The following is a 15,907-nucleotide window of genomic DNA, read 5'->3' as shown; positions in this document are numbered from 1 at the left end:
GCTCGCCACCTTACCATTTTCTAGAAAGCCAGCAGAGAGAGCGGCAGGCACATAGTCGTTTGAGTCCTATTTCTAAGAAGCTATTTGTACACTGAACACCTGCTGGTTTTAAAAGTACACAGGGGGCCTTCACGGAGCATTCTGTTAGCACGAGGTCATGACTTATTGAGCACGTGCACTGTTACAGGAGGCAAGTTGGTGTAATTTTAATAAATCAGTCTGTTACAGATGAGTTCTGCGGAAACCCGCAAGTTGGCGGAGGGATTAAAAAAGGGGAAAATCACCCATTTGCAGCATGAAGCTATAAGAAAATCCGTAAGGATTTGTCAGAAAGAAAAGCTTCTTAGTTCCTAAAAAATTCGTCCTGGTGCGAGATTCGCACTCGGGACCAACGCCTTTACGGGGCGGTCGCTCTTCCAGAAAGCTAGCAATTGGCACCGTGAGAGCGAGTTCATCGACAACTCGAAGCATATGGACACAAGGATTTCCTTGTGGCTTCCTGCTACAAACAGGTACACTCTTGCTTTCCAAATCGATCTGTGTTCATCCTGTCCACTTATGCTCCGACGTCTTCTCCCAGCCACAATAAAGCAGTTTATCTTTACAGAATAATGTCTTAACTACACCTCTTCTCTCAAATGTTGAACAAAGTGTGTATGTGTGTGTGTGTGTGTGTGTACGCGTGCTAATCATTTGGATTTTAGAATGTTTGCAACTGCACTCTCAAATCCCCTCAAGCTCTCGAAATACTTCATAGCATGCAAAGGCATTGCATACTCATTTCGCAACTAGTAGTTTTCTCGGCTGTCACAGAAAAAAACTTCCCTTAGCAACTAAAACTTACTAACGCACGCAATATTCATACAACACACACACACATTATATATATATATAATTTTTTTCACCCACTTTTCTTTATATTTACATTAAAATTCGGTCTAATATTTTCCCCTATACTTTCCTTGGCAATATAGTCTGTTATATCTCACAATTATTGTGTAAAACACTGAAAAACGAGCCCTTAAGTATACACTTCTTTCATATATATATATAATCATTGGATGCCAAAGCAAAAGATTTTAGACATACTCCGTAAGGTGTTCCGGCAACGATTCCGGTAGAACAAGAGGAGACACATTCCTTGTTGCACGCTTCCGCCTCATGTTCACATTGACGGGAAGTGTGAACACCTCAGGGCTGCCACTCAGTTCAGGTGTGTCAGCTGCAAGTGAATATGGTATAATAGTATAACCTAGTTAAGTAACTGCTATAATTTTCTAGCATATAAACAACACCTCTAATGAAAAACCGCCAATAAAAACAGTTTTACTACAAGGGTGAAGCAATGAATGTGGTCGCAACAAATCATGACGTTATAAGAATTAAGACTTGGCAGTGAACTTATTTTGAATCGATTGTTTTATTTCCACAAAGCAATCGTTTAATGCAATACGGCTGCACCAGGGCACAAAGAAGTTTTTTGTGGTGCGTCATCTCAACATGAAGTACATAAATGGCAGGAGTGCAGCATGTAAAAGGGTATACTAGCCACTTGCTACGCCCGCCGAAAAGGTGTGTGAACAACAGCGCTTTCAACTGCGCTCTTACAATCAAAGTTGCTAACTGCTGCTGAAGCAAAGCAACACTGCCTGCTGGGAATGAAACTACTGAAGCAGTCTAGTCATAATGCCCTCGGGTATATAGCTTTCGCCCCAAGACACCGAGACTGGGTAACAGCTGCACCACTGGAAAAGCTCCAGCCCCACCATGCCGCCTGCTAGCACCACCTATAGTGCTCATTGTACCCGCATTTTTTGCGATTCGAAATAATGTGCATTAAATTTATTCAAAATTCGTAGGCCATCGCAAAAGTTTGAGGGTGTAGAGGAAAAACCCGACGTGAAAACAGCTCAATTAGGGGGGAGGAGGGTACTGACTTTATGGTGTTGAACATGATGTGGTTGAAGAAAATGCTGTGTAGGTCATCTGAGTTCCCTTCACTGTGGCTCTTTCCTTTGTTAATACTCTTGTACCCAAATTAAAAACCTCGTTCGAAAGGTTCACAGCCAATCACAGTTTTTTACACTTTTGCAATAGTGCTGAACATTACCGAGATTATCCGCAGTCATGGCAGAAAACTTAACAACAGACCTGCACATGATGCATGCCTATACATTCATTTCCATGAGAGATAACTATAGCGACATGAATAAAAGCACTAAGATGTCCTTAATTTTTAATGACTTTGCCGGTGAAACGCCATATTATAAAAAATTATACACTCCTCGCGAGGTTCCCATTTTGGACCAATTGCTCGTATGGTTGTGCCAGAGTAAAACCACACAAGTCACACCAGGAGTCAGTCAACTTCACGTTTCCAGTCCAAAACTATTTTTTGGCTGAGTTACACAGGAGACACCAAAGTGGTACTGTTTTGAAGGATGTCTTGATCGCACAGGACAGTTTTATCGCTCTCAAGTACTGTCATTATCGAGGCTAACACTTGCACCTCGCCCTTATTTCTCATGGCTTTTTTTTTAATATCAAGAACATTGTGTCCCACAAATAAATTTAATCGCCCCGCCATGCTCACGCATTTATTTGAAACAGCCAGAAACAACAGCACATGAAAAACTGACACTACGAGGTCCTTACGGAGTACTCACTGTAATGTGCTGGCGTGTCGGGGATCGGGAAAGCCACCGTTTTCTTGACGTCGATCGTAGCGCTTACCGGAGAATCGAGCTCTGAAGAGCTGTCATCTGAATGGAGAGATGAAAACCACACAGGAGTCTCGTTTCATACCCAGTTATGAATTGTCTTTATTAAAAACTGCCTTAAAGGCTTAGCAATATGGCTCTGTCATCAATGGAAAGTTGATAGAGGTCAACTACACTCAAAACTCGAACACTGGCATTATGAATATCAGTTATGATGAAATAAATTAAGAGTAAACTTGGTATATAAAGAGTGTAAGGAATGCACCTTTATAACGAATTTTTATATATCACAAACTTATTTTTTGTGCAGCATGACACTTTGTTGTAGTAAGGTTTGAGTACATAATTAACGGGCTCTGCAGAGCTGAAGTCAATAATGGAACTGCTTTACAAACATTGATGAAAATTGCAGAGATAGATGACCTCTGAATTTTAACAACCTAGCTTTGTTAGAAAAAAAACAGCTGTTATAGTGATTGATCAGGTATATCAGCTTAGGAGAACTGTCATTTGAAAAATAATAAATTATCCAACTTTTTTTAACACTATGTCCATTTCAAGCGATTTGTAGTACAGGCTAAGGATAGTCACACGCCTCTTATGACATTTTTGTAAAGGTGTTTTGAATTTGATGTCGGTGCTTAAACTAAAAGCAAACAATGACTTCAGTTAGATTGACAAACTGCACTCTAAGAACTGTGTTGCTTTAAGTTTGACTGTCAGAAGTTCATTAATATTATTAGCAGTAAAACTTAAGCTTGTAGTGCCATTTTTAAAATTTCACACTGTGGAGTCTTCGCCCGCATTTTCTTTTCGCACATTTTCTCGCATAAGAGGCCTCATGTCGCGGTGTCGCGGCAAGAGTAGTGTTTTCAGGACAGCAAAGCTGTGCTTTACTAATACGTGAAGAAACAGTTTGTTCTTTCATGTTCCTTTAACAATCGGCATCTTGCCCACTTTGCAGCCGTGACTTTGTAAGAGACCTCCACGCCAACATCTCGAAGAAAAATTATTTTTTTATTGTCTTCTGCCGCACAAACAACCAAGCATCCTCAGCGTCGTTAATGCACCACCAATTCAAAACAACTCAAATCTAAAAGCGATTTTTCGTTCAGAAAGTCTCTAAACTTTATCCCCCATCCTCCCTTAAAGCACACTCAAGTTACAGAAGGCCACTGCTACCTCGATTTTTCCGTTAATTTGACACTGTCTAAAACCAGATATGTAGCACTCGAACTTGAATTTTTCGTCACCCCAAGATTGGCCCTCACCAGACCACTCAGAGTTTCAATGGTCATCAGAAATATGCTTAAAGCTTTGCAACCACATTTTTCTGAGTAATTTTTGGCAGTTTTTGTGCTTCTTAGGCATTGACATCGAAGTATGCAGCATGTACTTACCATATCGCATGGCAAGACCTTTGCTGGGATTCCTGTGTATGGTGCAGTCCTTTGAAGGACTGCGGAACCGCTCAAAGTCGGGAGTCTTGAAGTCCGGCACTACAGATGGGGGCAACGGGCTGTAGGAGCAGCCACTTGAAAGGCTCGTGTCACTGCCTTTACGGTCGGTTGGAGGCAGGCTGCTCTTTGACCTGAAGGTTCACAGTAGCAGTGACAAGCAAAGAGGTGAGGGGTGAGTAAGTTCATATCATTAAGAAGCAAAACTAAATTCTGAGGCCTCCCACAGAAAACCCATTGTACGGTAAAACTGTGGTTGTAGGAACAGTGCTTGTACAAATTTTGGGGTGATGGGAATCGTTCTTTGGTCCGGCAGAGGTTTACTAGCCCACAATGTATTCTAGGATGGTTGTGTACCGATTGTCGCCCCGGGGCGTTTGATATGAACCTCCGCTACGAAATACGTATGACATGGAGCTGCTCCTGCTGTCACAGAATGCGCAACAAGCATGCACAGGTGCGGAAACCCAAGTGCGGGCTAGAGTGCCACACCGCCAATTCGTCAGAATATACCTTCAGTCACGGAGTGTCCTATTATACTAAAGGTGACTTTGGCGCTAGCGTGCATGGGAGATGCAACGCACGGCGCTTTAGCCAGAGTTTAAATGATGGGTAGTCCACGAAATTGTGTAATCTAATTTCTCTCGGCACAATTTGGCTCCATGTGGCCTCAATTCACTTTGCCGCAAAAAAATTAGCAAAGGTCAAGCTGTTGCGCTACACCTTTCTGGCTTTTCAGGCTCACCAATTCAAATCTGTTCAAGAAGCCCACAAGGGTCCCTTCATTCTTTTTTTCATTGAAAACAAAACCAAAACCCCAATAAAAAAATCCACAAGTGGGTTCGAAGCCCGCAAGCAAGAAGCCTAGGAAATCCGTGTAGTAGCCATCATTACCATGGGGGTTGAACAATCGCAGTGCCAGAGTCCTTTCTCGTCAATTTCAGTAAACTATACCTTCAATGACATGTCGTAGCCTCCAAGATTGCATGAACTAATTTTGAAAGCCTTAATGCACTTTCGTATGCCTTCATGTAGAGATTACAGATAACGTTGACGACGCGATCTTTTTTTTTACACTTCAAGGAATGCGGTGCTGTCGATGTGGCAGCCACATGTGGACAACAATGGGGGCCGTGTCCTCGAGCATTGAGACATGTTATGAATGGTGAACGAGGACTGAAAGATGAAGAAGACGGTCTCTGCAAAAGAGCTAGGCCTCGGAACATCAACATGCGCGACTGTTGGGGACACGCAGACCTGAAAACTCTCCCATGGTGCTCGCATTGCCCTAAATCTCCCAAAGAAACATCTACAACACCGCGGTAAGAAAATACTGTTCTGTAGAAAATACTGCAAGAAAACGAGGGACGTGCAATGGACAGCAATTCTAGTCTTTTACTTGAGGTGTCTTTTACACGCAGGGTACCATGCATTTCCCTGCCTAAAAACTTCACTGGAAAGTATTCAAAGCAGTTCGCGGCGTTGTGGCCCCAAGACGCAGTAATAGAAATGCATGCCAGATTTTTTTTTTTGATGCTCATACTCTATATTGTCTGGTGATACGAAGTTCACATGATTCGAATATTTTTGGTGACACTGCAACATTCGTATCGCCAATGTTTTACTGTATGACACCCAGGCACAGCAATGCACACTAAAACTGAGCGGTGCATCTACACAGTTGCTACACCAAGGAGAAATCCCCAGCTTGAACAGCTGAAGTTCACCTCACCAAACCTGTAGCCCATTCCTACCTCACGCGAATAAAGATCACTTAAGAGTGGTCACTAGCATTACTGTGCCATCACAAGCACGTGGTAACCTGTGGTGCCATTTGAAAAAAAACTATTCCGAAGCATGGCATAGCAGGACATCTCTGATCACTGTTCGCTATTCTTGGTTCTTCAATACACACCAAAATTAAACGTATGGCTGTTTTCGCATTTAACTTCGACTGCAGTGCAGATTCCGTGGCCCGAAATCGGACCCATGCATTCATGCTTAGCGTTAAAAGCTGCCATGGCAAGAAATGACATGATGGCATGACTATTCTACGTGCTGGGCTTTTTGGCAATTACTGCAATGCCGCAGGGGTTTCGGATCTGACAGAGGATGAGGCATTGTGTGTATGACTGCCTGAAGAGTCTTTGGCTCTACGCGTGATATAGCGTTGATCTGAGGTGTGGCTTAGTAACATGCAGTTTGTTTTGTGTGTATCGATCCCTCTTGCTTTGCCAGTAGTTCCTGAGCTTTCGTTTGAGAAACGGCTTAAGATCAAGGGCTGGGATATATATGAATGTAGTGGCAGCGCTTTCGTGGACAGACGCAGCAAGCTGATCCACCATCATGTTGCCTTGGATCTCACGGTGCCCTGGCACACAGCACACTACATGTTGTTTGAGTGTGTAGAGTGCGCATAAAGTGGAGTAAAGCGAGACGAGGACAGGGTTTTTTTGTTTTTTAAGATTGTGCAGAGCCGTTACCACACTGAGGGAGTCCGTATAAATTACTGCTTTTTGTATTTGTAGTTGTTTGATGTGTTTAGCAGCCACAAATCGCGTAAGCTTACGCCGTGAAGATACTTGTACCGGGATGCAGAGGGCCAGCATCCGAAAAGGATGGCCCGACAGCAGCGTAGGACACAGAGGAGCTAGCCTTAGAAGCATCTGAAAAGAACTCAGGACGTGTGTATTTGAGTTGAAGTTCCAGGAAGTATGTTCGGATATGGGCAATTGGTGCATGTTTAGTAACTTCTAGGAAAGACACATCGCAGTCTATAGGCTTCCACTGCCACGGTGGCGGGTATGTTACAGGAACCATTAAACTGTGTTCAAGTGACACTCCAGTTTCTTCAGCTAGACCCTTCAGGCGAACTGAGAAGGGCTGCCTCATTGAAGGCCTGTTTTGAAATAGAATGGAGCTCGACAAATCATTAATAGTAGAGTATGAGGGGTGCTTCTTGTCTGCTTTCACCTTAAGGAAATATACAAAAGACATGTAGGTTTTCTGCAGATGAAGCGAATACTCATTTGACTCAACGTAAAGGCTTTCTACGGGGCTGGTGCAAAAAGCACCCGTAGAAAGGCAGATGCCCAAATGGTGCACGGGATTCAGCATCTTCAAAGCACTTTGAGTCGCAGACTGATAAACAACGGCCCCATAATCTAAGCGGTTGTGAATGAGGCTTCTATACATGTTCATGAGACATTGCTTATCACTACCCCAAGTAGAACGTGACAACACTTTTATAACATTCATGGCTTTTAAACATTTTGTTTTTAAATACTTCATGTGTGGTACGAAGGTCAATTTGTCTAAGATAAGCCTAAGAATTTATGCTCGGCTTTGACAGACAGAGGTTGCCCGTTCAGTCGAATGTCAGGTTCCGAGTGCATGCCTCTCTTTCGAGAGAACAAGACACACGTGCTTTTTTGTGGGTTAAGTCAAAATCTGTTTTCATCTGCCCATTTGGAGACCTTGTTTAAACTCAGCTGAACTTGCCGCTCACATATTGCCAAGTTGCATGACTTGAAGCCAAGCTGCACATCGTCGACATATGTACATAGAACATATTGCGGGGGATGGACGGGTGCAAGGAATTCATTTTGATAATAAAAAGTGTACAACTAAGTACACCACCTTGCGGTACTCCCGTCTCCTGGACAAATGTTTGGGAGAGAACACTGCCTACACGGAACGGACACTGAATGTTCGATTGGACAAGTAACTCTCGATTATTGAAAACATTCTACCGCGCACACCCAGGTGAGACAAGTCTCTTAATATGCCAAAACGCCATGTTGTTTCGTAAGCCTTCTCGATATCGAGGAACACAGAGAGGAAGTATTGTTTGTGGGCGAAAGCGTCTCGGATCTGTGCCTCTATACGCACCAGATGGTCGGTGGTGGATCTACCCTCTCGAAGTCCACACTGGAATCTGTCGAGCAGACTGTGTTTCAAGGAGATGTAAAAGTCGGCGGTTTATGATCTTTTCAAAAAGTTTACAAAGGCAGCTTGTAAGTGCAATGGGCCTATAACTTGAAACTGAGGAAGGGTCATTGCCGTCTTTTGAAATGGGAATAATTGTAGCCTCTTTCCAGGAAGCAGAGATGATGCCAGAAAACCAGGTAGCATTGTATAGGGAGAGTAATGTTTTTCGCGTTTCGAGCGGCAGGTTTTTCAACAATTCATACACTACACGATCGTTGCCTGGGGCAGAATTACTTCAGGAGTTTAGCGACGTTTGTAGCTCAGCTAAGTTGAAAGGCTGGTTGTATACCTCGTAGTTTGTACACTTGTGTTCTAGTTTCTGCTTTTCTATGCTTGCTTTATATCTTTAAAAAGCTTGAGTATAGTGTGATGAGCTAGAAACCTGCTCGCAGTGGGCACCGAGGAAGTTTGCCTGGTCTTCCAGGCTGTCACCCTGTGTGTTAACGAGTGGGAGTGTATGTACTTGTCTTCCTGCTACCCTACGAACCATGTTCCAGACTTTAGCCTCTTGTGTATATGAATTGATCCCTGATAAAAACTTGTGCCAGCTTTCTCTTCGGGCCTGCCTGCGCGTTCTCCTGCTTTGAGATTTTATTCTCTTAAAGCTGTCAAGATTTTTGGCTGTCGGTGAATTCCGAAACAACCTCCATGCCTTGTTCTTCTCCTTTCGCGCATTACAACACTCATTATTCCACCATAGGACTCGTCGTTTGCCTGACTGTCCACGTGTTTGTGGTATACATTTCGTTGCAGCATCGATCAAAAATGCTGTCAGGTAGCTCGCAGCAGCGTCTACGCTTAACCACTCCATGTCAGTCCAAGTTAGGAGAGTCATTTTTTGATACTGTTCCCAATCGGCTTTGTCGGTGAGCCATTTGGGAACCTGTGCAGGACATACATTTGTTTTTGATGTGCTGATAACGATAGGAAAATGGTCACTGCCATATGGATTAATAATGACCTTCCATTTAAGTAGAGGCAAGAGTGATGGAGATGTTATGCTGAGGTCTCTGGCTGAGTACGCATTGTTAGCGATGTTGTAATATGTCGGCTCTTTCCGATTCAGAAGGCACGCACCGGAAGAAAAAAAACTGTTCAATGAGGCGACCTCGCACATCGCAGCGAGAGTCGCCCCATAAGCTACTGTGAGCATTAAAGTCCCCTAGGACGAGATACGGTTCTGGAAGTTCTGCTATCAGCGACTAAAACTCGTGTTTAGTCAGTTGATGGTGTGGCGGTATGTATATACTGCAAATTGTTGAAGATGACAGCTCGGACAGCTACTGCTTCCAGGGATGTCTGAAGGGCTAAACGTGTACAGGCTGTTCCTTGATTAACAATTATGGCAACACCACCGGATGAGGCGGCAGTATCATCTCGGTTTTTTCAAAAGATAACGTAATTTCGAAGAAAGTTAGTGTGTCTTGATTTTAAGTGTGTTCCTTGCACACACAGCACTTTTGGTGTATGTTTGTGTAGAAGTTCTTGGATATCGTAGATGTTCCTCAGTATGCCTCTCACGTTCCACTGTATTATATGTGTCATTTTAAAGATGTGTGGTGCTGTGTGTACAAGAAGTGTCACTTCAGGTTACAGGACCTTTTGGGGCCCCGTAATTCGACGTTTTTCTTTCTGGGCGCGCTCCAAAGAGTTGCGCCTATCCTTCGGCGTATGAGGCGCCGGAGGAATGGGACTTGTATCTATCACCTCCTGCGAGGTGGCGGATGGTGCCTGATGAGCAGGCACATTCACAGAAGTTTCGGACGCAACTGCAGGTGCAGTGGTCCGGGGTCCGGCAGACTCTGAAGTCTGCTGAACCTGTTTGGCAGGAGGCAGAGCAGCACAGGCTACTCCAGCCTTGGGCACAGATGCCGGGACCGTAGTCACACTTCGTGTGACATTCGCAGACGTGGAAAGATGTTGCATGGCGCCCTGGCGCGTCACATCTGCAAAAGAAGGAGAGTGCTTGTTATGGAGGTAGAAGCGCTGGCGCGCCTCTTGAAAAGACAGATTGAATTTAACTTTGAGTTGAAGATTTTGTTTTTCCTTTTTCCAGGATGGGCACATTTGCGAGTAGGCGGGATGGTCTCCTTTGCAATTCGCACAGCGGGCTGCAGCAGTACAATTGTGCGATGGGCGTTCGTTGGAGCTACAGTTTGCGCAAGTCACGCGCCCTCTGCAGCTTTGTGAACCGTGTCCAAAGCGCTGACATTTGAAACACTTACGAGTATTTGGTATGTAGGGCCCGACTTGAAGCTTGCAGTTGCCAGTTTCGATTGAATCGGGTAAATCGCTAGTACCAAAGGTGATAATAATATGTTTCGTTGGTGTTTCTTTTTTGTCTCGTCGTATTACTATTCTTTGAACCTTCACTACATTCTGGTCTTGCCAGCCTTCCAATAATTCACTCTCTGATAATCCAAGAAGGTCGTCATCAGAGATGACACCGCGGACTGTGTTCAAGGACCTGTGGGGGCCTACGGAAACTGGGTTATCCCCAAATGCTACAAGTTTAGGTAAATTGTCATATTGCAGCTTGTCGCGAACCTCCAAAGGGAGGTCGCCGCTTCCGAACTTGGTTACACGATATTCTGGCCCGATTGCTTCTGTGAGCGTTTTTGAGACAAGAAAGGAGGAGATTGCTCGGACAGTTTTGTTTTCTTTCTGGCTATGTATGACATGAAACTTGGGGAAAGACTGCTTTGGTTTTGAAAGGAGGAACGGGTCTTCGATGCGCCACCTTTTCGGGCGGCGATCAGGGAGAGGGAGGAAAAAGTTAGCCATACAGATTGTTTAAAGTGTGGCGGCGATGGTGGCCACCCACCACCGAGCCCAACAAGGGGACGCTACAAGGTTGAATAGTAAACAGTTGGAGACGCCAGCCATGGATCGCCGCTATAACCGAATATAACTACCCAAGGTTGGGTAACTACACAAGGTTAACCCTTGCCACCTGAAGGATGGAAGTAAACAGAAGTGAGGAGATGACAGGAAAGATTGAAAGAGAAAAAGACGAAGATCAGGGGAGAGAGAGAGAGAGAGAGAGACAGAAAAAGGCGACTACCGATTTCCCCTGGGTGGGTCAGCCCAGGGGTGCCGTCTACGTGAAGCCGGGGCCAAAGAGGTATGTTGCCTCTGCCGGGGGGCCTTAAAGGTCCCATCACCCAGCGTCAGCTCAACCCCCTGGATCCCCTTTTCCCCGGACACGGCAAAGCCACGCACGGCTAGGCGTGGAAGGGAGTCAAAACTCCCCCGTTAGCTCGGGTCCGTGGTGTCGCTACACACCAAACGCATACCTGCGCAGGCGCCCCTGCGGGGGAAACACGCGGTGCGCAATTTGCTCGCGTAGTTGACGTGTACAGCTGCACACACCATTGCTGAAGGGGTTATATTGTCACGGGGTCGTGACGTGGCCGAAGACAGGAGACTGTGTTGGAATTTAACTGTTGATTTGGGCGAACCTGTGCCTGGCAAACGGAAAGCCCAATTACAGTAGCAGTCTTGGACTGATAGCGGCGAACAGAACGTCGGCCGTCGATCAACTACTGACAAGCGGCGAAGCGCGTCGGCATTTATACTCTTGTGGTCGAATCTTCTAGCGTTATCGCTGGCGGTGGCGTAGGTTCCAGAATAATCTGTACAGTTCGCAGGGTGGGCATGATCTTATCGAAATGATCTACTACAGTCCGGAAGCTTTCGGAAAACTGCAGGCGCGGTTTGCGCTGAGAATTGTGCAGCGTTTTGGAACGACAACAAAACTTGGGAAATAGAACGTGGCAATATTGTCCGGAAGCCATTTCTTCCCAGTAAGCGTTTGTGTCTACAGGCAAAGGCTGCTTTAAAAGGATGGGCATATCCTTTATTTTTGTAAGCTGGCTTTCGTATGTTACGCATTGCAATGAAGCCTACATTCAAACAGCATTATAATGAAGTTAAATCTTGCATAAAAAAGCTCACTATATTCGAAAATTTGTTGTAAAGGTATATATTGTAAACACTTTATTGCAAGACAATTTTTCATTTGCTTCGTTATAACCGATATTTCATTATATCCGGGTTCATTATATCGAGGTTTGAGTGTATTCATAACCACGGCAAAGTCATCGTTGATGTGTCAAGGAAGACTTGTCACAGTGGTTTTGACTTTAATGGGCACGTTCGCAACCTAGCCTTTCATACCAGTCTCGCCTCCACCATGTGGCCACCTTGCTGCATGACAAGCCAGCTTCGCAAAGTGAAATGACTCACAATAATTTTATTTTTATTCTTACAAAGAAAAAGTTCACACAAGAATAGCTTAATTAAACGACACAGCTCACAGTCATCTCCTAACAGACTTTTTACATTGATACATTGATTTTACATGACTGGTTAGTGCATGTACACACACACTAACCATGCGAACACAAACTATATTACAGACACCTCTAAGAGGTCTAATGGAGTTTACTACTTCGGAATTCAGAACTACTGATTAAAGCATTCAGCAGTATACTATGCCAGTTTTCATCACTCTCAGCACAGAACCAAGTATATTTTATTCTACATCACTGTAAAGACTAAAGTATTCCGTCGAACTGTAAAAAAATGGCTTTGAAAACTCACCTCATAGGCGTGTGCATTTTTGCCTCTATACCAGCCGTCGGAGCTTCTGAGGTTTCACGCATGTGGTCCCCTGCACATGGCATCAGAAACAGAGCATACCGAGTTCACTCGATTTCAAGATCCGCCCCGTCTATCGCACGTGTCCTTTTCACCTCCAGAAGTATTCTACATGATGCAGTGCTTTTGAATGCTACTCTATTAGTACAGCCACACCCTAAACACTACTGAATGGAAAGTCCTAAACATTTCCTGAACACCTTACTCCACTGCTTATCTGCTTGACAACTCCGCTCTCGAGCTCATACCATCCCATCACTACCTGGGTGTAACTAGCACTTTTACTTAGTCTGTTAACATTAACGAAATCATTAGTAACGCTAACCCCTGTCCCTTTAAAACTTTTTCACATTGTTTTCAAAGGAATTAACACAGGTTAGAGAGCACTCAAATGTAGCTGGCATGGGACTACCTCATCCGGGTGCTATCTGCCTCATGCGCTAATTCTCTGAGCTGTTGTCACTTGTCAGCCATGGCGTTTGTTATGTCCACTGTTTGATTTCATTTGTAAATGGCAGGCCTGTTTTTTCCAAATTCTTGCGCGCACGATGCCCTTGTACTGTATGGATCGCTTTTGAATAGTGCGCGTTTCTGCGTGTCTTGTAAAATTGCGCGACACTAAAAGAACACAAGCAGTCCACGGTGCGACAGAAAGCTGGCTGAAGACGATGACGAGGAAAATTGACACTAGGGGGCCTGAGTAGAGAAGAACAAGATAGATCGAAGAGAACGTTGGTACGGGAAGGTTATCACCAGACCGGGGACTGAAGATGGGCCGTCACGTGTCGGACCTGAGCTTCCAAGACTTCAACCGGCCGGGTCCTCCTTCCGTCGTGTTTGCACTCGAGGGGATCATAGCAATCTAGTCTTGAACTCCTGCCCAGGGCCTGCGGACTTCGGTTCTGACAGGCCAGCAACAGCCGTCGGGCTATGGGCCCGAGCTGCACACCTAAATGCGTGGTCAGGTGAACCCTGGTTCCTTGACGCGTCGCCTCCAGCCAGCGTTCGCACATCGCACAAGCCAGCCCGTGTTCACCCTTAAGGTCGGAATAAGCGCGTTCCGGTTCGCTAATCGTCGCCGAAGTTGAGCGTGTGGGTGAGGCTGCACTGATATGTCGCTTTACTCATACCGCTCAGTCATTCGGACGTTCGATTTAGTTGAAGATTTTGACCTTTCTTCTTGGGTCTTTATAGATAATCTTTGTCGTATCTAGTCAATTGATTATTAAGTGTTTCGGTGTTGTTCGAGATCTTCAGGTTTTTACCCTTCTAAATACACTTTAGTGTGGGTTTGGTTGTTAAATATACGGCTTTGTTCATATTAACAAATCTCTCCGAGGATCAGCCTAGGAGAAACAAAACATTAAACAGAAGCTCTATACATGACTAAATTGCGTCCGCAGCGACAGTACCGAGCCGTTTGTTTTTTATCTAGACTTTCGGACTTTTATGAACCATGACTAGCATGTGGGAGGTGTTGCAATCGGCTGAACGCATGGGTCTCGAGCGAGCCAGTTTAGAGTATGGTATGAGGAGCGGATGCAGAGACAGCATGAGCAAAAGGCTGTACAGCGACAAGGGCCATAGGGAAAGCTTGAAACGGAGCTAAAGGCTAAAAGAGGGAGCAGCTCGAGCGAGAGATGTGCGAAAAGAAAGCGCTGCTAGATCATGAGACTCACGAAAAAAAGTAGCAGCTCGATTTTGAGAGGCTAGAACTCGAGTTGCGACTCGTGCTTGCGATGGCGAAAAAGCGGCAGCTGAGGATACAGAGGATAGGGCAACCAGTGAAAGTTTCCTCCGATAGCAGCATTTGCTGGAGAGAAGTAGTTCCCTGCAAAACAAGCCTCGGGCTTCGCGACGGCCTAACTTCGGAACGAGGAGCTATGATAGAGGAAGGCAGAGAAATTGACATCCTAAAAGGCATGAACAATGCTGAGCTTGTCAAGTGATGAACAGCTTCTCAACCTGAGAACATAGTAGTTCCATTAGGAACAAGGACTGCTGGGAACCTCTGAGAGGCCAAGCACCTATGAAGAAGTGCTGCCCGAGTAAGGGCAGCCTGAAAGCCATGACAAATATTGTGAAGCTCGACGATGTAGATAAAAGCTTCGAGAGCAGGGAACAAAGAAGTTCCATCCAGAATTAGGTGTGTCTAATAATGTCTCAAAAGCCGAGCACATTACTGGCTACCTCTCAGAAGCTCAATTGAAGGAGCGCTAAAACGTCACTGGGATGATGACAGCAAACACCACAAAGGCTCCAAAATGGTGGCCACTGATACTTTTCAATCGGTAAAGGTAGCAAAAGGCACCCCGTCGATGGTCCTGGATCATACGTATATCGCGCTCATAGGGAAAGGGAATGTTAGTTTACTGAATAGTGGCAGCACTATTTGCCTCAGAAAGCAGAATGGGAGTGCAGAAGCACTCGTCCAAGTAAGTATCGAGTCAGATGTTGGCCTTTAGCATATGGACACGTGGCGAAACAGAATGTCCATTTTGAGAAAGTGAACAGCACTGAACACCACAAAAAAGTTTAAGCCGAAGCAAACCATGATAACCGATTGCAAGAACATTCAACTTTAGGAAGCGAAGCAATTCATGCACTTCGCCTCACGTCTCAGGTTACAGAGGGCACTCAAAGTGCGCATTGTTTAGACTGTGAGACAGAGGAAACCGTTCGGGTGAAGTAAGATGTTCAGACGCTCCTGTCTCTGTGCGCCGGGAGGCAACGCTTCGCATTTGGGTTGTATCTATGCTACGTTCGGGTGTGGAATCCGGTTCACTGTCTGGTCAGTTTCTTGTTGGTCGCAACACTTGTGCCTCATTGAATGCGCTTGAAGGCGTTGAGCTTTCATTGTTGTTGTATACTTGCTAAAAAAAATGAAGCGTTTTGTTTGGGATGCTGTTACTTGAGTGCTGTTGTTTTAAATGGTGGCTCATTAAGGACTTTCCACTCAGGAAAAAAGACATAAATGTTTTGCACGTAGCCCTGTTTGTTGCGTACTTGTGTTTGACGCTTAGCCAGTTGAACGATGAAAAGTGCTAGGTTTGATATGACATGAATAGACTTTGCGTA

At 45.0% G+C, this 15,907-nt stretch overlaps 1 protein-coding gene across 2 annotated transcripts in view; it reads right to left on the bottom strand.

Annotated features, from left to right (window-relative positions):
- The window catches only part of LOC119185974 (uncharacterized), a 123,649-nt gene that overhangs the window by 51,120 nt on the left and 56,622 nt on the right, over positions 1-15,907 (bottom strand). For both annotated transcript variants that reach the window (XM_075879362.1, XM_075879363.1), the window contains exons 10-13: positions 12,773-12,842; positions 4,121-4,311; positions 2,667-2,762; positions 1,090-1,222 (exon numbers count right to left, since the gene is read on the bottom strand). In XM_075879362.1, coding sequence (XP_075735477.1) covers positions 1,090-1,222; positions 2,667-2,762; positions 4,121-4,311; positions 12,773-12,842 — 490 coding nt within the window. The remainder of the gene's footprint in view (positions 1-1,089; positions 1,223-2,666; positions 2,763-4,120; positions 4,312-12,772; positions 12,843-15,907) is intronic.

The sequence above is a fragment of the Rhipicephalus microplus genome, chromosome X, assembly GCF_043290135.1.
Source record: "Rhipicephalus microplus isolate Deutch F79 chromosome X, USDA_Rmic, whole genome shotgun sequence".
NCBI lineage: Eukaryota > Metazoa > Arthropoda > Arachnida > Ixodida > Ixodidae > Rhipicephalus > Rhipicephalus microplus.
The sequence above is the reverse complement of the archived record's forward strand: the minus strand, read 5'-3'. Positions and strand labels throughout refer to the sequence as shown.